The sequence below is a fragment of the Arachis hypogaea genome, chromosome 4 (genome assembly GCF_003086295.3).
Source record: "Arachis hypogaea cultivar Tifrunner chromosome 4, arahy.Tifrunner.gnm2.J5K5, whole genome shotgun sequence".
NCBI lineage: Eukaryota > Viridiplantae > Streptophyta > Magnoliopsida > Fabales > Fabaceae > Arachis > Arachis hypogaea.
In genome coordinates, this window is record NC_092039.1 from 126,707,320 (window position 1) to 126,730,527 (window position 23,208).

At 28.7% G+C, this 23,208-nt stretch overlaps 3 protein-coding genes across 6 annotated transcripts; all 3 read right to left on the reverse strand.

Moving 5' to 3' along the window:
* Positions 1 to 14: 14 nt before the first annotated feature.
* Positions 15 to 4,249, reverse strand: LOC112744788 (probable protein phosphatase 2C 33). Of its 4 annotated transcripts, XM_072234033.1 has the most exons (7): positions 4,069 to 4,249; positions 3,690 to 3,730; positions 2,944 to 3,282; positions 2,217 to 2,594; positions 2,015 to 2,132; positions 1,043 to 1,266; positions 15 to 662 (listed from the first exon to the last, which is right to left on the reverse strand). In XM_072234033.1, the coding sequence occupies exons 2-7, from the start codon at positions 3,696 to 3,698 to the stop codon at positions 369 to 371; spliced, it is 1,362 nt and encodes a 453-aa protein (XP_072090134.1). In that variant the 5' UTR covers positions 3,699 to 3,730; positions 4,069 to 4,249; the 3' UTR covers positions 15 to 368. The 4 variants fall into 4 exon arrangements, with proteins under 4 accessions (XP_072090134.1, XP_072090132.1, XP_072090135.1 ...); XM_072234031.1 differs by lacking the exon at positions 3,690 to 3,730 and having other exon boundaries at positions 4,069 to 4,237; XM_072234034.1 differs by lacking the exon at positions 3,690 to 3,730 and having other exon boundaries at positions 3,791 to 4,171.
* A 10,367-nt stretch (positions 4,250 to 14,616) lies between these two features.
* Positions 14,617 to 17,436, reverse strand: LOC112744790 (chitinase-like protein 1). The gene is made up of 3 exons (XM_072234035.1): positions 16,641 to 17,436; positions 15,735 to 15,894; positions 14,617 to 15,330 (listed from the first exon to the last, which is right to left on the reverse strand). The coding sequence occupies exons 1-3, from the start codon at positions 17,029 to 17,031 to the stop codon at positions 14,919 to 14,921; spliced, it is 963 nt and encodes a 320-aa protein (XP_072090136.1). The 5' UTR covers positions 17,032 to 17,436; the 3' UTR covers positions 14,617 to 14,918.
* Positions 17,437 to 20,291: 2,855 nt separating this feature from the next.
* On the reverse strand, positions 20,292 to 23,208 carry LOC112744791 (CRIB domain-containing protein RIC4-like). The gene is made up of 3 exons (XM_072234036.1): positions 22,833 to 23,208; positions 22,576 to 22,743; positions 20,292 to 20,650 (listed from the first exon to the last, which is right to left on the reverse strand). Exons 1-3 carry the CDS (start codon positions 22,966 to 22,968, stop codon positions 20,361 to 20,363), a joined length of 594 nt encoding a protein of 197 aa, XP_072090137.1. The 5' UTR covers positions 22,969 to 23,208; the 3' UTR covers positions 20,292 to 20,360.

Sequence of the window (23,208 nt, forward strand, 5' to 3'; positions counted from 1 at the left end):
AAAATGACAGCAGATTTCAGATAGCCAACGGACACACTATATAATAAGGAGGATCAAAGAGACTTGGATTTACAAAACTCCAAATCTAACAAAGCTACACAGAAGGAAAACGACATCCAGCACCAAAAAAAATAAGCCCGGCACCCTTTTTCCTCCGGATATAATACACATACTGAAGCCCTTCTTTCCCCTCATATACTGTTGAAGGAAAGGGAAAAGATAAATAATGAAAAGAATATTGGCAGAAAAGCTACCAAAAAATAAAAATCATCAAAACAATGACCCATTTTTACTGTTGCAGCATAATTCTCCCAACCTTCTCAATAAAACCAGCAAGGCTTGGGAAGAGACATGGTACAAAAGCTAAGCTATTGTTGCTGTTTTTCAGCATCCACGCCAGTTCCCTTCTCGCTAAGGAGAGAAGACTGCTCGGATTGGTCAATTGGTGGCTCTAGTGTTGAGTCATCTGCGGTCGATGCCGAACCCGAGTCCGAATTTGAATCAACGAAGAGGCAAACTGCAGCACAATCATCAACCTTGCACAAAGGGAACTTCATCCTCCATGCTTTAACAGCTGACTCCACCAGTGATCGAGCCGCAGAAGGGCGTGGAGCAGATGCCACGATGTCCACAACCTCTTCATTTGATAAAACATCCCATATCTGCCAAAAGGAATCAACACGAGTTTATTAAACAGTTAAAGTATTTCATACACAATCCCCTGATACAGCAAATATTACATCACCCGCAACACACACACACACACACACACACACATATATATATATAAGAAGCTTCTGTTAACATTCTAGAAGTTCCAGTTCCAAAGGGGGAAGAAATAACATGAGGTGAATCTAAATGCAATCAACTATGAACCATATTTAGTTCATGCAAATTATTCAACGATAATACCAGCATGAGAACACTATTTTAAGTCAATTTCAATCCATTATTGTTAATCTTGAAAGGTATTCAGTTTCAACAAATGTGCAGTTCTTAGAAGATAGTACATCACAAGAAAAAGAGCCTCCAACATCCTTACCCCATCTGTTGCTAATACAACAAATTCATCATTCTCAGTAAGGCGATGATATGACACATCTGGAACTGAAATCAGTCCAAAGTCCTTCAAGCAAAAATCTCCAAAAGCCCTTGCCATAGCAAGACCAGGGAAATCAGAGTTAGGCAGCCAAACTCGAGCAACATCCGGTTCATTCTGAAGGGGAAAGACCCTTCCTTTACGAAGCCTGATTCGCTCTTCTTCCCCTAAGCAGGAAATAGAAAACCACATCAGACGTCAATATCCACATAGATAAGCCAAACTGACCTATGTATGGTAACAAATTCCCAGTAACCACATTATTAAACCATCCATTGAAAATATAGTTTCACCAGTCATGTATATATCCCCTTTTACTCCATAACAATTCATCTAAAGGTTAACCAAAGATATATATATATATATATATATATATATATAGGAGCGGGAAAAGAGAAACACATTGATGGTCCGGATAAATAAAGCAACAAAATAAAAGAAAAAGTAAGGCTTCAAAACTGTAAACAAGATAGTTAGACTTCACGTAGGATTTGTTCTATAGAGGTGCACGTTAAAAACGGATTCTATTTCAAAATGCAAAACGAAATGTGTGATGAATATAGCCAAGTTTCTGAACGGAAATAATATCTCAAAGCTTAGTATTCTGCTGTTAGCATATTAAATGATCCAGAGAAGGGCTAAAAAGATAGGTCAAACAACTTGCAACTTAGAAAATGTTGGATCATTTATTTGATCCACTCAGGTGGGCATGGCTTACTGCTATAGAGCATAAGTGGTAAATGCTACATAACATTATTTAACAGTGATTTTACAGGGTATGTTGTTCAGCAGTCAGGAATAATAAAGGAAATAGTCAAAGGTGTTCCATTTTCAGATTAAACAGCAATAACATAAGGAGCACACACAGAGATATGAAAAGGAGAAAGAGAGGGACAGAAGAGACTAGATACATACTGGGAAGATTTGGCTTGAGGTCAATTGTCAATTGAACAGCAATAAGATTATCATCATGATCTCGGGTACCCAATATAGCTCTGGAGTCCCCAACATTTCCAATAACAAGGTCCTTGCCCTAGAAAACATACGGGGTAACAATTATATATAAAACAAATTAAAGTATTATCAATTGAACATTGTTATAATTTATATTGCTTACCTGCTTAACCAAGGTAACAGCTGTAGTCCCGCTGCAAAAGCAATCAATATCAGGATGCAGTTTCAGTTCCTTATCCATAATCTTAGAAGCCTTCAAAAAGGATTCTTTTAATGTCAAGATAGTATCTGTTCCATCAGGCTCATGATCAGTCAATCTAGGTTTCTCATCAACCAGTCTAAACCCAATCTCTTCAGATTTGTAACTTCCTGCGGCACTGCCCTGATCACTCAGCCCATCTGTACTCTTGCGGTGGAAATCCCATTGAGCGCTAAGTTTTAAAGGGAAAGAATCCCTGACTTTCCTTGCAACCCTATGGCCATAAGGTCCATGACCATCAAAAACACCACAAAAAATGGTGTCCTCCTTTGAACAGAAGTTCTGCAAAAAGGAAAATGATAATAGTTAACATTTTATTTAATATAAGATAAAGAAAGAACTATCAAATACATAAACAAGAATAGTTAATTTTCAAACTTACAAAAACTAGACCGTCTACTTCAATTTGATTATTATTCTAATATACAGCTTTTGCACTTTCAAAACCAGTGGAATTCGGTGGAATGGTAATTACTTTTTTATTTAGTTATGTTGATATAGGATTAGGTTCATGCTGAGTCATATGCATGAGAACTTAATTGCCATTTATTTTAAATATATAAATGGCAATTCCATGTTAAAGTATCGCAAAACACGAGCAGTACTGAAGCTAATAGAAAATGGAACTAACCTCCCAAACAAGCATAGCATCTTGGTTGATCCCTTTTCTACCTTGCTTGCAGTACATAGATGCAACATCGCTGGACCCATTCAGGTGCATTCTCCCAGGCACTTTGTAATCAAAGGAAGGGGAACCCTTCAACCTCCTCTTCTTCCCACCATCCATATTGGTGTCTGGCTGGATTGGAAGAAGGGGAGGAGAGTGACCACCAGCCTCTGAGATGCATGACCCCATCCCCAGTGCCCTCACGATGTTCAAGAAACACTCAAAACCCGCCAAACACTCAGAATCAGAACCCCTGGCTTCACCAACAAGATCCGTTCCATACCGGTTTAGAACCTCCACAGCCTGCCACAATCATAACCAACATCACAAAAAAATGAAAAAGTAAACAAATAAATAACTATCATCAAATAACTAATGCGTGTTTCAGCTTTCTCATCATCACCATTTCAGAAAAGACAAAATCACAAGCCTAGTGTTTGTTTGGGTTAACTATATTTTGAGGTCAAATCAGCTTTGTCATCATCATTTCAGACAAAAACAACACAAATCACAACGACCTATTTGGATTAGCTTTCTCTGAATACATTCAAACCAGCTTATTCATAAATCATCATTTCAGAAAAATAACACAATTCAAAGGTCCATTATGTGTTTAGATCAGCTTCTTTTTCAGTTTTTCTTCAAAACCAGCTCATAGTAATAAACCTCTTTAAATAGCAACAGAGATTCAGATTCATAAGAAACAGTACCTGAGTCATGATTGCAACAAAATCCCGATTCGATCGAATTCCTTTATCAAAAATCAGTAAAACACAAATCAAATGCCTATTCAAGCCTATATAACAGTAACCTCCGCGTAAATCAGCTCGCGGAACGCGTCAAAGCAAAATCACACGAAAAAAACAAAGCTGAAAAATAAAGACGATCGCGAGACCGCAGAAGAATCAAGCTTCCCGATCCAGCATTTCTCCAAATTCCTTCGCATCAAAAGTGAAGAATCCCTTCGAATCCTCACGGAAATCGAGGAATCAATGAGAGAACAAAAGATTTAGGAACAAAAAAACTCGGAGAAATGAGAAAACGAAGAAACGAGTCCTCGCTCTGAAAAATCGTTGAGAGCAACGATACCGTCACGCGCGGGTGCGTCACCGGCGTCTCGTGAATTCGATGAAAGCCGTTGATGTTTTGAGCTGTGACTATACTTTTTTTCTTTTCTTTTCTTTTCTTTTTCATTTATTTTTCAACCACACAAAATATATATATGTGTGGATGGAAACAAAAGTAGTGGATCAGAACGACAACGTGGAACAATAATTAATTACACTTAAAATATTATTTTATAAAGAACGTGAAATGTGTACGGTTTTCAGGTGGTGACACGTGGCTTGGACGGTGTGGATGGATCTGGGGGTTTTACTGTTTTAGGTAGTGACAGTACCTAATAAGAAAAATGATTATTTCATGCTAGTTTCAAATGCAGTATATTTTTTATTTTTCAATGTTTTGAACGAGTAAAATTTTTTATATAATTATTTAATAAAAAATGCTATTTGTACACTAAAATCAGCCACCAATGTATTTGTGTATAAATACATGTGTGATTTAATTTTTTCAATATTTTATACTGGTGACTAATTTTGGTGGCTGATTTTGGTATACACATAGCATAATCCTTATTTAATAATCCACATTATATTATATGTATACTAAAAGTTAAAAGTTAAATAGTTATTATGTTGGAATACTATATATATTTTCAATAGTGCTACTACTTGTAAAAAAATAAGCTATTAATCGATTATTATGTATTTGATCATTTATAATTTTTTTATTATATTATTTTAAATAAATTTAATTATTTATTTATTTTTAATTTGATTATTTTATTATGACAGTTTTAGTTATTTTAATGATTATTTTTAGTTAAAAAATGTGAATTAATGAGTATAAAGATACACAATTATATAGTAGCTAATTTAGTAACTAAATTTTAGTATATATATAATATTTTTATCTTAAAATATGTAAAATAACAAATATAAATATACTTAAATATATTTTGAGTAATTTCTTTTATATTGATAACCATCAAATAAATTTATAATAATTACTGTTTTTTCATTCAAGGGGTAATTAATATTTGAGTGTGAATTATTTTAATTTTTATAGATAAATTGTTTTTATATTTATTAGTTATAAAAATCATTACTACCACTAGAATATTACACGAGTGTACCTAAAGGCCAAAACGATTATTAGCCTTTCTATGACAATCAAATCAATTAATCAACCAATAATCTTGATTATGCTATATTATACAATGTATGTATTATACACAACCAGCCATCAGAAGTTGTTGTACTTATCTCAAATACGATACTTAATTAATTAATATAGTATTCCCATTTTTGAAGTAGTACTCCTTTTAATTAATTGATTCTATATTTGATTGATTGTTATTGTTATTATTATTACTTTATTAGTTTATAAGTTGGTGTTAGACGAAGCAATACTATGTATACACGCACAAGCTTCAAACGTAGATTGTTTGTACAAGTAGTAGAGAGGAGGCTCGTGATATAATCAATTAAAAGGCTGCCTTTGTTTCAAAAAATAGATAACAGGACAAAATAAGATATTGATGGACAAAAACACAAAATTTTATGTTTTTGTATTTTGTTTGGTGATAAATTAGAATAAATTATAAAAATTTAATTTATTCTCATTTTTTTTATTCAAAAAATTTGAGATGAAAAATATAATAATAAAAAATATAATTATGAAAAATTAACAAAAATAATAAAAGAAAAATAAAAAATAAGTTGTGTCTCTTGTTAGTGTCTCCGTGTCTTTTCTGTCATGATGGACACAAAATACACTAATTCAGTGTCTCTAAACACATTATCTCTGTCCATGTCTCCTCTACCAAACACAATTTTATGTCTATGTGTCCCTGTCTCACTGTAAACAAACGCAGTCTTAGTTCTTCCTAATAATTATATCAGAATTTTAAAAAATGTATGATTAAAACGTAAAAGTATAACTACTAAATAGAGTCTCAAAAATATTTAGTAATAAAAAAATATTAGTCAAAATTTGTTAAAATTTATTATTTTAATTTTATTTAATGTATTTTTTAATAAATAAATATTAAATAAAATAAATTTAAACTGTTTAAAATAAATATTCGATATTTTATTATTTACACTCACTATAAGAAATTACCATAATAGTAATTAATTTTAGCGACCGAAAAAATTAGTTTACTAATAGCGACTAATTTAGCGACTAATATAAGATTTATAGGACCAAAAAAATTTTGATCGCTCAATTTCATTTAGCAACCGATTTGGCGACCAATAATATTTTTCTTCGATCAAAATGAAGTTGGTCGCTAAAACTAGTCGTTATTTTTTAGTTTAGCGACTGATTTAGCAATCAAAACAAAAAATTTTGTCTTTAGTTCTTTTGGTCACAAAATCAGTCGTTATTTTTAATTTAGTGACCGATTTAGCAATCAATAAGAAAATAGACTAAAACTAGTTGGTCGCTAATTCGATCTCTATGCTAAGTTAGCGATCGATTTTAGCGACCAATTATAAAATGTTGTTTTAAAGATGTTGGTTGCTAAATCGGTCGCTATTTCTAAATTTAGATTTTTAAATCAAACATCAGTGACTAATTTAATAATTGAGAAGTTGATCGCTATTTAACAACCAATTTTTTTATTGACCAATTTAACGACAAAAAAAGTGTTCACTATTTAATGACAGATTTTATTAACAACCAATATCATTTAGTAATAATTTTATAGCATCGATTAAAAATTGGTCACTGTTATTAGCGATTGAAATTAGTCTCTATTTTTAAATTAGCGACTACCAAAATCAATCACTAAATTAATCGCAAAAGATTTAGCATATTTCTCGATAATTTCTTGTAGTACCTAAAGTTCTCAAACTCAATCTTAGAAAGTAAATAAATCGTGCTACCAATTTTTTTTTTCCCATTTAATTGGGGATAAGATTTAGGGAAAGGAATTCTTTTTGTCATCTTTCAGAATACCTTTTAAACAGAATCGAAAACATTAGTTATTGCACAAAATATAATATTTATAATATTAAAACCTTTCATTTTTTCTATAAGCAAAAAAATTGTTCTTAAACATAGACACCCGCACCCCGAAAAAAAAGAAGGTTGAAAGTGGATACCATATTTTAAATTAAAAAATTCGTACATAACGTTATTGTAATGAGATTATTTAAGTAATTAAACTTCATTTGGATGGTATATTCAATATGTAAGGTATGAAGTAACTAAGGATAGAAGAAAATGAAACTTTCATATTTTATTACGGTTTCAATAGTCTAGCTTTGTATTTTACTATTTTTCGTTATCAACGAATTCTTAACGGTATATTCCATATCATAAAAATTATAATAAAGTATCGTTTTTGTTCCTAATATTTGGGGTAAGTCTTAAAGTTGTTCCTAACGTTTCAATCGTTCTATTTAAGTTCCCCAACGTTTCAAAATTGACTCAATGTTGTGCTGCCGTTAGGAATCCGTTAACAGAATTGACGGCAGGACAAAATTGAGACGATTTTGAAACGTTAGGGACTTAAATAGGACGAAAATGTTGGGGACAAAAACGATACATAGAAATAAATTTAAATTTTATCCTTCAATAATATTAATTTTTTACTATACATAGTATTCAATTATTTTTTAATCACATCTAAATAAATTACACTTAATCATATTACTTTCATTCTAAATAAATTAATTTTTTTTATAATTTTATTCTTAAAGATTTTTAGTTATCAAAAATGTTTGTGAAATGACTAGTATATAAACTTGAGGAAAAGAAAAAAATAATATATATACAATAAAATATAAATTATACCTTTTATCTCTAATGTATCAAAATTTTTTAAAATAAAAGTAATGTGATTAAGTGTAATTTACTTAGATATAATTAAAAATAAGTGAATATTATATATATTAAAAAATTGATGTTATTGAAAGATAAAATTAAATTAAAATTTATTTTTATATATCGTTTTTGTCCCCAACATTTTCGTCCTATTTAAGTCCCTAACGTTTTAAAATCGTCTCAATTTTGTCCCACCGTCAATTTTGTTAACGGATCCTTAACGGTAGGATAATATTGAGTCAATTTTAAAATATTAGGAACTTAAATAGCACAATTGAAATGTTAGGGACAACTTTAAGACTTATCTCAAACATTAAAGACAAAAATGATATTTTACTCTAAAAATTGATTGCCAATTACTTGCTTTGCTAACTTATTCGTGATTTAAGAAAATGAAACTTTCATATTTTATTACCAGTTCGATTGACACATTTATATTTTCTAGCATAATGATTGACAACGCAAATTTTCAATTATTTTGTGCTGGTTTCTTTCTTTACGCAGCCGTTAATAGAGATCATCATTGGTTATTTGATTTCAAAGAGAATAATAATTAAAAAAAATTATTGAATTGAATTATTCCTGAAAGTATTTATCTGGAAAATATGTAATAAAATACAAAGAATGATTGAAAAGGTAAAAACAGTAAAACATGCACCACCTACTTCGTATACATTATTCATCAACGTTCTATTCTGGTGTGCCCATAATAAATAAATAAATAAAAAATAAGAGCATCCTCTAGTTTCTAGATTCTTCAACTCTTCATCACCGTTTGAATGGTTTTTTATTTTAGATACACGTGATAAAGAAAAAACTGCTCGGGACAGAGAGTCAAACATAGTGGACCATATCTATGAAGTGTATAATTACCGGATGATTTTAATCTTAAAAATAATAATAACAATAATTTGTCTCCTAAGATCATGGTTTCAAGATGAAAGAACCAAAGAATTGAGTTTAACAAAAATTAAAATCGATTGGATTGAAATTTGAAAGTACGCATAAATTAAGAGGTTCAAAATTTTAAACACGGGCACAAGTAGTGGAATTCTATAAAATGGCTCCATAGGATGAATTGGCAAATATGAGAAAAAAAATTATTATAAAAATATATATATAATTATTAAAGGAAACAAAATTGCAATTCACAATTTTTTGTTAGAGTAATGTTACGCATCCCAGTCCTTTTATGAGTCGAAATTCAACCAAGTTTTTTTGGTGACTGAAATTCAACCAAGTTAAACAATAAGATTTAAAATAATAATAATAGACAGAACTAATTTTTGTTATGTTAAACTAACTTAATTAAACTTAATTAATAAAAAAATTTGAATGTATAATATTATTCTTTTTGTTGTGTCAAAATCACTGTTGATGATTTTTAGGTATACTCAATATCTTCGTAAAGCAGAATTTTTTATTTCATTATTGATGAAGAAAGCGAGATTTACAAAGATATTAGAAAAAATAGTGTTTAACGGGGTTTGGGACGTGTTTTTCGAGAAGCACAATACGCAAAGTGCGTATTTCCCTGACAATATGCAGAACGCGTATTGTGTGTATGGTCGACACGCGTCGAACCCTGCAAATGTGTAAATAAAGTGAAGGTGAATAATTACTTTCTCTCTTTCCAATTTGCATGCACTCTGAGAGACACAACCACAGTTTCACATACTCGGTTTCCTTTCTTTTTACTCTTCAATACTTCTTTAGTTCTATCCTTCCATACTTCCTCCTGCACGAGACTTTCATCTTCATTTGCCAAACATTTTTTTTCTTCAAAAATTAATAAGTAAGTTATTTTAATATTACTAATATAATTAGTAGATTAGTTGTGCATTTTTTTTAATCTGAAATAGAAATAATGTGATAATAATATGTATAGTTATTTAAATTGAATAGTGTTTTTTTATTAATAGTAAAAAAAATACATAAATAAAGATTACACTTTTATTATGTATTTAGATGAATGATGTTGATGTTAATTAGTGATTAATATTAAATATATTTTAAATTTAAATAAAATTTTTTATTTAAGTTATTTAAATCTAAAAATAAAATATAATTGTGATTTTAATTTATATTTTAAAAAGTTTAAATTTAAATAGATATTTAAATATATTTTAGTTTTAATTTTATATTAATATTTGAATTTAAATATATTTTGAATATATATATATATATATATATATATATATATATATATATATAAGTAAATTTGACGTTACTATATATATTTCAGGTTTGTTTATATAATTACATTTAAATTTAAACATATTTAAATATGTATTTAAATTTGACTTTAAATTTATTTTAGTTTTAATTATATTAAATTTGAATTTAAATATATTTTAAATTTAAATCTGACTTTAAATATATTTTGGTTTTAATTAAACATTTAAATTTAAATTTGAATAAAATTTAAATACATAAAAATACATATTTATAATTTAAAATTAAATATTTTTTTAATTAAATACATATTTAAATGTCTCTAATACCGATTCTCTTTTTATAGTGCTTCAATTATAATTTTTATTTAACGGCAATACACAATCTGTGAATTCACAATATGCAGTTTGTGTATTCATAATACGTAGACTGCGTATTATCACTTTAATATTAAATAACACAATACACTTTCTGCGTATTATTATATAAATATTAAAAAAAATAGAATCCGTCATTTACGTATTATCTTCATGAATATGTCCGCCAAAATTTATTCCTGACAATTCACTCTTTGCAAATTATACTACCGTACAAATTTTGCAAAACACCCTCACTTTGAATATTAAGGCATTACACCAAATCTTTTGCAATAACTAAAAAAATAACCACATAAAGCATGCTCTATCCTATTTTGGAGTAAATCATTCTTATTGGACACAAAAAAAATAATTAGTGGAACTAAGAATTTAAATATGGTCAATTTTATAGTATCTATCACTTAATATCTATATTTTATCTAATTTATCTTTTATAATAAATTTTAAAATTTATTAATTTTTATATTTTTAAAATAAATATTAACTATTTTACTTTTATTGGCAATTAAACACTAAAAGGCATCATAACATTTAAATATATATCAAGCAAAAGGGTTTGTGTAGGGCTATAGGCAACTTTAAACAACAAATCTAAGGGCAAGTTACTTAAATAAATAGAATAGAGAAAATATTTACTCAAATGTACAAAACTGGTTCTTGTTACCTGCATGTGCAAAAAGCCATTTCTATGTAATCCGTGGCAACCCACCACGGTTTCAAAACGTGCATAAACCGTGGCAGGTCCCAACGGATTATGGCCAAAAGATATAGAGTGTAAACCGTGGTAGGTCACCACGGTTTACTAAGGAGAGATGGCGTGCATAAACCGTGGAGAGTCACCACGGTTTATGAAGAAACTTGTTTGCACATAAAACCTTGTGGGTCACCACGGTTTATGTGTGGTAAATAATGACCAGAAAACCTTGTTAATTTTATGTCCAAGAGACACAACTTATTTTTTATTTTTTTTATTATTCTTGTTAATTTTTTATAATTATATTTTTTATTATTATATTTTTTATCTCAAATTTTTTTAATGAAAAAAATGAGAATAAATTAGATTTTCATAATTTGTTTAAGTTTATCACCAAGCAGAATTACAAGAACACAAAATTTTGTGTCTCTGTCCATCAGTGTCTTGTCCTATCCTATTTTCAGTGTCTTATTCTATTTTGTTGTTGAAAACAAAGGCAGCCTAATAAATACACACTATATAGTACATTTTATAAAGAAAAAAAAATCATCTATTTCTATTGAATATTTATAATAAAATTTTTTCGTTCTCTTTATGTATTATTGACTAATATATACTATAAAATTTTTACATGTATTATCAATTATTTTTTTATTATGTTTATCCCTATTTTTCATTTTACACTATATTTAAATATTTATTATACTATAAAAAATATTAATGAACATAATAAAATAATTACTTATTAATAATTTTTAGAGTACTCATTAATATTCTTATAATATAATAAATATTTTTTATTTTAAATTTAACAAATACTAATGTATCAATATACACTTATATGTGAATTTATTAAATCTATATAAAAGATTTAATCAATAAGCATGTTAATGAATATTAATATACCAATATTAACAAGTAATTATTTTATTGTACTCATTAATATGTTATAGTGTAATGAATCTTTATTTTATAAATGAAAAAATAAAGATGAATATAATGAGAGAGGTCACCTTAAGCTTAAACGAACTTTTGACTAGTTTTTATAAGTTCGCCTAAGATTTTGAAAACTTCATAAAAATTCAAAATAAAAAATAAAAACACAGATTCCAAACATTAATGTTTGTGTAATTTATTTTTAAAAATATTTTTTTATTTTATAATAGAAAAAAATCCAAAAATTTCATGATGTTTATTATTGGAGTCTAATTTTTTTTTAATTTATTTTACATAAAAAATTTTAAATATTTTAAATTTATTAAATTTCATCATTTTAAATTAAATATTAATTTTTATTTTTTAGTAAATAGACATCAATTTTTTAAGCACTATAAAAATCATTTTCTTAATATTATCTGATTTTTTTTTCTATTATACTCTTTCTATTATAAAAAACTGTTGTTGATAAGACATAATTTAAGATTCTGCTCATAAATTTATTGTGCTAATAAATTCATTTTCTATTGGACATAAAATTAACAAGGTTTTCTGGCCATTATTTATCACACATAAACCGTGGTGACCCACGAGGTTTTATGTGCAAACAAGTTTCTTTATAAACCGTGGAGTCTCCACGGTTTATGCACGTCATCTCTCCTTAGTAAACCGTGGTGACCTACCACGGTTTACACTCTATATCTTTTGGCCATAATCCGTTGGGACCTGTCACGGTTTATGCACGTTTTGAAACCGTGGTGGGTTGCCACGGATTACATAGAAATGGCTTTTTGCACATGCAGGTAATAAGAACCAGTTTTGCACATTTGGGTAAATATTTTTTCTATTCTATTTATTTAAGTAACTTGCCCCAAATCTAATATCTTTTGTAATTAAAGCCTTAAGATTTAGGAATAGACAATGGATCATTATTGAGTGGAAAATAGGAAATGGGATCCTAAAGTCATACTAACAACTAACAGGCATGCATTTATGGAAATAAAAAGACCGTACGACAATAGACAAGGTTACTTGTCGGTGTGTTAAGTGTAGCTGGAATTGGTCCCTAACGTGTAAGATTAGACATTTTTCTTACTCACATTAATGAATTAACACTCAAAATCTTGTATTTCGAATTGAGATACTTTGACATGTTTACAATTATTTTGTTTCACTATTTTTCAGATCTTAATGTGACTCCTTTTTTAATATTCTCACTCATATCATGTGTTACCTTTAAATGAGGATGAACACTTCACCTTTTTATTATGGATAATGCTAGGAAGACAAAAAAAATAGCCAGAACTTGCCTTATTTAGCATTTATTAATTGTCGCAACAATTAATGAATGCTAAATAAAGCATGTTATGGCTGTTTTTGGTTGATTTTCTTTAGTTACCAAACATTTTCGTTTATTATATATATGTACAAAATAACATGTCTAGCATTATTAATTAATTATCGAGCTGTCTGCTGGTTGCGTTGTACAAGTGTAATTAGTTTGTCATATATTTAATAAGATTTGTCGATTTTCAGCTTTCGCTTTCCATGAATTTATGGAAAGATAATACTTGATTGTAAAGTTTGATTTAGTAAAATTCTTTAGAGCATCTTATTTTATGTTTTGTAAATAAAAAAATTATGTACTTGTATTTATTATTTTTAAAAATTAAGAATGCTTTCGTAAAAATGTGCTTTTTAAAATTGGTTTGTAACTATAAAAATAAAAAAATAACTTTATTTATTAATAAATGTTTAAATTATCATTATACTTTTTGTCTATTATGATCTATTTAAATTTTAAAATTTATTTTATCAGACACAATTATCATGACTTACGCAAAAATTTATTTCTAATTTGTCAAACATAAATACTTCACTTTTTAAAAAATTATCTTTTAAAAGCCAGTTTCAATAAACTACTTAAAAAAAGTAAAAAACAAAAAACTTTAAAAAACTAGTGGTAGCCATACCAGCATCAATTCATTCAATTGTGATATTTTGATCCATACATAATTTATTATGTTACACTTTCCATGTTTTGTATAATTGCATCTATTATTACGAAAATGTATATATACCTTTTTTTTTTTTGTTCGAGTATATATACCTTTTAAAATCCTAAGTACACAACACACCCACACACTCCTCACATATTTCATCACATTTTTCCTCAATTGCATTTTCTAGGGTTTGAATCCTAAACCTTGAGGTGGGAGGGGGAGAAATGCCATTAGAGCCAAGGCTCATTGGCATGAGTATATATACCTTTTAAAATCAATGTATGTGCCTACATTGGGCCCAAAAAAGACAAAACAAGGAGTTAAGACAACTAACAAGGTTACTTGTTGGCCTTTTAAGCCTTAGCTGGAAATGGGTCCTGTTGTAAGTGTAGTTGTTAAATGTGAATACAATAGTCTTTTAGGTAAGGTCTAATAAAAGACCGAAAAAAAAACAGAGGTAAGGTCTAACGTGTCCATGTTAAGACATTTTGTGTACATTAATATGCTTCCAGGCAGAAAGATTCAGAATAGAGATATCAAGAAAAAGGGAAAAAAATTGAACATACAAATTTACATTACAACATCATGAACCAAAGTTTGTATAAAACAAAATCGCCCATAAAGTAGATATATACCAGATACAGATTTTTTCACAAAGTATATAATATTACAAATGACTTGGCTTCTACGCAACAGGAAAAGCTATATAAAGAATCCACACACTGCCACACAGTTTTAAATTATTGCATTCCATGAGTAACCTTTTGAGAACCCCTTATTAACTTAACCACTTTCAAAGGGATTGGCACATCAATATCATATGCTAATAATAATAATGATAAATATATGAATTTTAATTTAAGATGATGAAGATTTGGAAGATGGGTTGAAGGGAACCTGCTCGGCGCATGAAAGAACCTCATTAGGCCCAGCTTGCTCTCTGCCAACACCAAGAAGGTCAAGGTAATAGAGGTAATGGGAAATGATAGTGTTCATTGGATCAATGTCACCTTGCCCGCAAACACTGTCTCCATAGAGAAGGTTCATTGTGGCTCCGAAACCGGGAGTTCGTTTCGCCAAGGTGTCGTTCTTGGTTGGCTTCCAATTGCCAACGAAGACGTCGTGGGCAGAGGGTTGTGCCTTCTTGACAGGAGTCATCCATCTATAGATTGCAGCCTGGAAGGCGAGGGTTGCATTCTGCTCAATGTATTCAGGATGGTTAAGTAGATCCGCCTTTATACCTTCTCCGATAGCACCATAATTGTAGTTCCTGCATTAACAATATGACTAAGTAGAACCTTCACATGCTATGCTAAACTGACTTCAATGAAAAATAACCAGACTCCTCCTCGCAAATCTAGTTAACTAACAATAAGAAATTTAAATGAATACGCACAAAATAGTTAAATCTTTAAAAGAAAACAGAAATTTATCTTCGAGCAAAATCTTCGCATGCTTACTTAACATGATCACAGATTGTCAGTTGATAGAAACTAGACAAGGATACCACTATACCAGTAAAACCTTATGGATTTCGGTCTTTTGACGAGTTTGGAGTTTGGGATTGATGATAATCGGATTGATTCAGGAATGAGAAAGAAACTTTCAAGACTAGCAACTTGGAAGTCAATGAAAAGTAAGGCATCAATATCCAAAAGAAGGAAATATAAATACCAGTAAATAGGAATGGCACCACGTCCGTAGTATTCAGCACCGGGGGCACAAGGGTATGTTAGTTTGTAGAAGTCATCACAGTATTTCTGACTTGGACTCATTTCGTGATTGTAACAAAGACCCCAGGCCAAAGGTCCTCCGGTAGCCACCCCATAACCACCTGGGAGACACCATTATGAGAATAATCAGATGATTGAAACAAATGTTCAAATTTGAATACAAGTAGATCATCCACATCATCATATACAAGCACGGCAACATAGATCCAAGTCAAATGACCGAGGAACTAACCTAATTGGTTTCTAGTCTACAAAATGCAGCTGTAGATGCCACTAAATGAACACCCCGAATTACGAAAACTCAGCGCCATCCCATTCCAAATCGGTTGCAATCAACCATTCCTTGAACACATGCAATCCCACCACAAAAACCAAACCAGACAGCAGTAACCCGATTCACACACAATTTCAAAGTTTCAGATCTCTTTTTCCTCCACTACAATTCCAATAAACATAACAATATTTACCTCTCAAAATTGCTCTTCTAAAATCTAAACTAATCAAATTTAAAACTCTCTTCACCACAAACCTACTGTTAACTCTAGTTTTCCTTCAAACACCCTAATTAGACCACACAAGGCTACAGTGTAATTGATCTACGTAACAGACTTCACAAAGTTGAAAAATCTTAGCTTTTGTTCTAATCATAAACCAAACATCACAATTGCACATCCCAAAACAATAACAGTAATAATAAAATCCACTTTCCAATTTCTTGTTTAGTACTAATCAGAATTCACGACATGCTACTTAAGTTTGAAATTCCTTTCCCCAAATTTTCAGCATTTCCGGATCCACATGCAAATGTGAATAACAAAAAATCACATTTTGAGAGAGAAGAACTTACATGAGGTCTTGGCACCAACGTGTCCAAGGAATGCAGCAATCTCCTTCATCTGCGTGGTCCTATTCCCGGTGGTTCCAAACCCTAACGGCTCAAACAACGCAGCAGCAGTGATGAACGAGTGGTAATCCCAGAATCCAGCGGCATGAGCCACCATAGGAATGTTCCTCTTGGAGAACAAGTTCTCAAACTGGTAGGTTTGGAAATAATCGGTGATTGTAAGGTTACAACAGAAAATTGACCACCCTTGACATTCCCAACCTTGATCACAGTACTTCTTGCCATGCTTGTACTTCACCTTCAGCTTCGAATCGTCGCCTAAATCGCCGTTCACTGAAACAATAGCCAAAACGACGATGAAGAACGCAACGACGTGTCGTTTTGCCACTTCCATCGTCTCGGATCTGTTTAGAACAAAGAGAGAAGAGAATGTGTTATGTGAGAGTCAGAGATTATAAGAAAATGAAATTTTTAATTATTTTAATTATTTATGTTCTTTGTTAGCTGGAAGGTCTTTCTCTGAAGCTTTGGGTTTCAGTGGGTGTGGTGTTTGTTTGTTATTTAGAGGTGGTTAAGCGTCGAACATGTTTGGGATTTGATCGGACGGTGGATAAGCTGTTGGTGAGGTGAAAGTGTTCGAGGGTTAAGTTGGGAACTCCAGACTGGCTTTGAGCGAAGGCAAGGAAGCTTTGGTTCTCCACCGACAGCTAATTGGGTACGTGAGAAATGTCGGCGTTGTCCTTCTGTGCCACGTGGGATTTTCTTTTTATTACTGTTTTATTTTGTTTATTTTGGAATCACCGTTAAGTAACCAAAGTAGGTTAATTTTATTTAGGATGCCGGAGACAATGGACTATTTGTAGGATAATAATATTAAATTAATTTTGGGGTTCACTAAAAATCGAACTCTTGACTTTTTGGATGTAGTACTCTAATACCACATCATGATACCACTCATCCCAAAAGCTTCAGCTGATGGGAAAAAGTAACACTAATAATTATATCTCTAATATTCCATAAACCTCCGTTGAGTATTCTATTGACTCCTCATACTTTCCCTTTTTTTTAACATACTACACATCAAAGTATTTTTTTTAAAATTTATTTAAATATATTTAATACTAACAAAAATTATTTTTATTAAAAAAAATCATTACACACATTTTTTTTCTTCTTTCTACGCTTCTTTTTCTCTACTACTCTTCTTCTTTTTCTTTCGAAAACTATTCAAAAAAAAAGAAGAAAAAAAGAAATAGAAGAGGGAAAAGAAGGAAAAGGAGAAAGAGAAAGAATTTAAAAAGAAGATGGAAAAAGAGCGTGTAATTTAAAAAATTGTTACAACAACTTAGATATACTTAGATAAAAATTTTACTTACATGTAGAGTTTTATTCTTTTTTGATATTGGTCAAATTTTTGTGTAATATTCAATCATTAAATTTTATAATATTTTTTAAAATTTTGGATGCGAGATAATATATTTTTGTATACTGACAATATATAAAAGATATATTATTCTGTTCTTATAATTTTAAAAATACTATAAAATTCAATAATTGAATGTTACATAAAAGTTTGATTAATATTTAAATAAATTATTGACCAAGTCATTGACAAATTTTTATAAATTTTATAAATTTTGAAAAAAAATTAAATAATTTACATAAACTTATAGATTTTTAAGTGAAATGGTGAACTTAATTTTTATGCATTATTTTTATATAAATAACTAATTATGTATTATTATTTTAATAAAAAATAATTAATTTTAAATATATTATTTAAAAAATCATTTAAATACATAAATCTGATTAGATAATTATGTAAAATATTTTTTGTTATTGGTAATATATATATTAAGATTAAACTCGTAATAAGATATTAAATAAGTATTTGAAAATTTATAACTCTAATTTGATAGATGTCTAAATAATTGAATGTTGGACATATTTTATTTGAATATTTATCCTTTATCTCGTTATGTGACCTATACATTTAATAATAATTTTTTCTAAGGATCTATAAATTTATTACAAATTTATTAAAAAATTATCAGATTTTTTTTTTCAAAAACCTATTTATTCTATTACTTTAGTTTGTAAAGATGTTTTGTATTAAGTAATAAAAAGATTACTGATCTACTTTCTTCCATTAACATTCAACCAAATTTGCTTTTATTCATCGTCAAGTATAATGATTAATTTCTCATTAAGTTCTAGATATTTTAAAAGGCGATAAAAGACTAAAATTAAAACATACATATTACATAACAGAGAGGTCTTATTTATTTATTATAATTATTTAAAATGGTCTGGGCCTGCTGTTTCGGTTTAGTGGTCTATTATTCTAACGTAACCATGACAATTAACAACAAAATTTGGAACCCCAAATTAAAAATAAGTATAATTGTGGGGAGAATCCAAAACAAGAACAAGTTGTGATTTGGACAAACACAATGTTAAAAAGAGAATGACATACGACCGACAGGCACTAATTAACAGATTAACTACTTATAATAATTAATTAATTCTATTTAAGCCCCTAATAAATTAAAGTGGACATTGGGAAACTATACTTAAATCTGGTAAAGTTTTGATCAAATTGAAAATGTCTTAAGCATGGTCATTTAATCTGTGAATAATCTCATGGAAGATAATGAAATGTTAGTTGCAGATAAATTAGAAAATGAGTTTTTTTTTTTGGTCAAAATGGTATGATACTATGCAATCCTGAGCTTTCAACGTTTTTCAAAAAAAATGATGATCCTATAATTTTCCATCATTTAATCATTATAACAATTTTTTATTTATATTTTATTTTATGGTTTAATTACTCTACTGGTCCTTATAGTTTCGCAAAATTTTCAATTAGGTCCCTATACTTTTTTTTCTTTTAATTGAGTCCTTGCACCAAAAGTTTTTTTTTAATTGGATCCTTACACTTTTTTTTTTCTTTTATTTAGGTCCTTGTACCAATTTTTTTTTTAGTTGGGTCCTTATAAAATTAAGCCAATTACTACTAAGAGGGACTTAATTGAAAAAAAATTGGTCCAGAGACCCAATTAAAAAAATATATATATAAAAACCTAATTAAAAATTTTATGAAACTATAAGGACCAATAGAATTAAACCTTATTTTATTTTATTTTATTTTATTGTTGGGTTATGTATACAGATATAGCATTGCAAAAATACTATTTGATCTGATCCATCTTAATTAATTTACGTGTTCAGTTGAGAGTAATTATTATACGGTGACTATCTACGTAAAAATATTTTTATATAAAAATATAATTAAAATTTTTTAAATAGTTTAATATATTAACATTATAACTATCATCTTTATATTTAAAAAAAAAATAGCCACAATTTGTTATTAACGTTTTTATCCACCTTAACTAGGTAAAGGATAGTTGAGTTAATAAATTTACACAAAACAAAAGCGAGCATTATCAATCTTAATCATCTTCTTTTTTTACTTTTAATTGATAAAAACTAATAATAATTTGTAGTTAATTTCTTTTTAACAAAAAAAAGTCAAAGAGATTACAAATATTGATGAATCTTCATCATTTTGTGCATATATATACTTGTAAGTAATTAAACTCCTAGAAACCAAACTTAACCTTTAATAATAATCATATCATTAATCTACAATTAGAGAAGAAAACTAAATACTTGGAAATTGCCAATCAATAAAACCTTCCAACAAATTAAAGAAGTTTTTCAATCACAATTATTTGAGAAAGGATGATTAACAAGAGATTGTTGATGAGCTTGGGCATTCATGGCCAACTCAAATTGCTTAACTGAAATTGGAGACAAACACAGGAACTCAGGTGCATTAGGAGGATTATTATTGTCCCAACTCTTCACAATATTATTATTATTATTGTTATTATTATTAATTGTGGTTGTTGATCCATCAAGTCCAATATGTGTCACATGCTTCACATCTGTTGGATAACCTATTTCCATCTCAGGCTCCTCCTCCTCAATAACATCCTCTTTATAAACTGAAATTAAATGAAAGAGTATTATTCAACAAATTAGATTACAACAATGATATAAAATTTAAATAATAAAATATATTCTTTGTCTCTAATATTTGTCATGTTTTAAAATTATTTTTAATATTTAATTTGATTCAATATGAGTAAATTGTCAAATTAGTTCTCGAAAGATTTCATAAACTTATCATACTAATAGTCAATTAAGAATTCTACGTGTGTTGTAGTATTACTTAACGTGCCATATTAACAAATTTTGGCACTGTCAACAAAAAAAATCACAGAAAGACTAACGTGATTAATTTAAAATTTTTAAAGGACCAATTTGATTAAAAAATATTTTGAGATTAATTTAAAAAACGAATGACCTTTCAGAAACAAATTTAACTATTTACTTTATTTTTAATGTTTAAGATAAATTTTACTTATATTTCTATCGGTATTTTTTTTTTAAAGAGATGTATTTTCTTTTACATAGCTATCCACAATCAATAAACTATAGTATTAACTAATTATTCTTTTCAAGTGTAATTATTTTTTTTCTAAAAAGGTTCACTTTTAGTCATTAGATAATAGATACTATACAATATACAGTATACACATCAAAGATTTGGTAGAGTTATGTCAATATCCTAATTCTTTTTGAAGTGTAAATGGACTAATCATTGTATGCAAATTGTTAAATCAAAACTAATCTTATTGTGGCTTCGGCCCAGCCCATTTCAGTAAAAAACAAAAAAAGTTAACAATTAAATAGTTAGTCAAAAAAAGAAAAAAGTAGAAAAGAGATCACTAGTACATTTTTTTCTTAAAAGAATATCAAGGCTGTGTTTTATAACACTTGTTAATTATTCTTAAAACTGAATGATATTTTTCCTATAATATTCAGGTAAATTGACAATTATCTTTTCAGGTTATTTTAATTCTTAACTACTTTTGATACACACACACACACTTATATACAAATATTTGCGTTTGAAAAATCCTTGTTAAATCATTTTCAAGGTCGTTGTACCTAATTGATAGATTATAGGTTTATAACCACCAACCAAAGTGTGTTATTATAATAATATTTAAATGGAATATACCGTAACATCTTTTGTACATTAAGAAATTAAATATGCCTAAGAAATATTCGCTTGTCGGTTGAAGAGATATGTAACTAATTTTTTTTTGTTTGGACTGAGAATGTAACTAATTTAATAAGGCAATAAGAATGGTTTAGTAGTGAGAAATTTCGATAATAAAATAAATTTTAATTTTATTGTGTTCAATGTGAAAAAGAAAAAAAAGATAGGTGGTAATATTATAAAATGAGAAACAAAATAGATATGCAAATAATAAGTGGGTACAATTTAGTATCTTATTTTGTAATTAAATAAAGGTGAAAACTCAAATGCAGTCGATTTCACATGAAGTTGATAACTGAGAGCCATTAGATAAAAATTTAGTTAAATAATTCAAATTATTTAACGGCTTTCAGCTATCAACTTCACATGGAATTGACTGCACCTGAGTTTTCACCTTAAATAAAACTGTCACGACTAAAAAACAACAAAATAGTTGCGAATGTTACCTGCAAATTTTTTCGCAAAAATTTGTTGCAAATTTTGATATATATTTTTTCCTTCTAAAGTACCATTATATTATTTTTTAAAAATACTAAATATTATTTATTATTATTACATACATTTATTAAACTAAAGAATAAATAATGATTAAAGAAAGAACAAATTTTCTTAGTTTTTTTTTTTATATATACAAATTTGGAGAAGAGGAGCAGAACACCTTTTATATATCTATATAATATATAGTCAAAATTATATACCACAGGCAAAAATCCCACTATAAGTTATATACAATATACATAGTAATAACTAATAAATGCAAATAAAATAGAGATCATAATAAATAATAAATAATGAACTCACAAAATAATTGAGACAAACTCTTGATGCCTCTGATTAATCTCTGAATTCCAGCAGCAACATTAGGCTTTGGTAGAACTAGAAACCCAGAAGAAGGTTTGAGTCTCTTCATCATCATCTTCCCTTTGATCTTTGATGATCTTTGACAATGATCTTCTCCTTCTTTTCTTCCTTACATAGAAAAATTATAGATCTCAAATTACATAGATAGCAATAAATCAAAGATAGGTAGAGAGAGAGAGAGAGAGAGAGTATGCTACTTGGAACAATAATAGTGGCTTTTGAAGAATCATCAGCTTTTGGTCTTTTGGGTGCACCTAATTGAACACTTGAATGAGAAGCACATCCAAATGAGAATGGAAGAACTACTAATCTTTCCATATTTTTCTTTCTCATATTTTTCTCCCAAACCCCAAAAGTTTAAGTGTATAGTTATAATTTAATTTGTAATGTATGTCTCAAAGCATAGACTATATAGCTAGGTATATCATCATATAAGAGAGACTAATTAAATAGATAGGATTATGTTGAGGTTGCTACTTGCCTTTATGAGCAAGGTAGAATGATTTTCATGAAGATAGGAAATTATTATTCAATCCTAAGTTTGGTATATGAGAGGAATAATTTTAATAATAA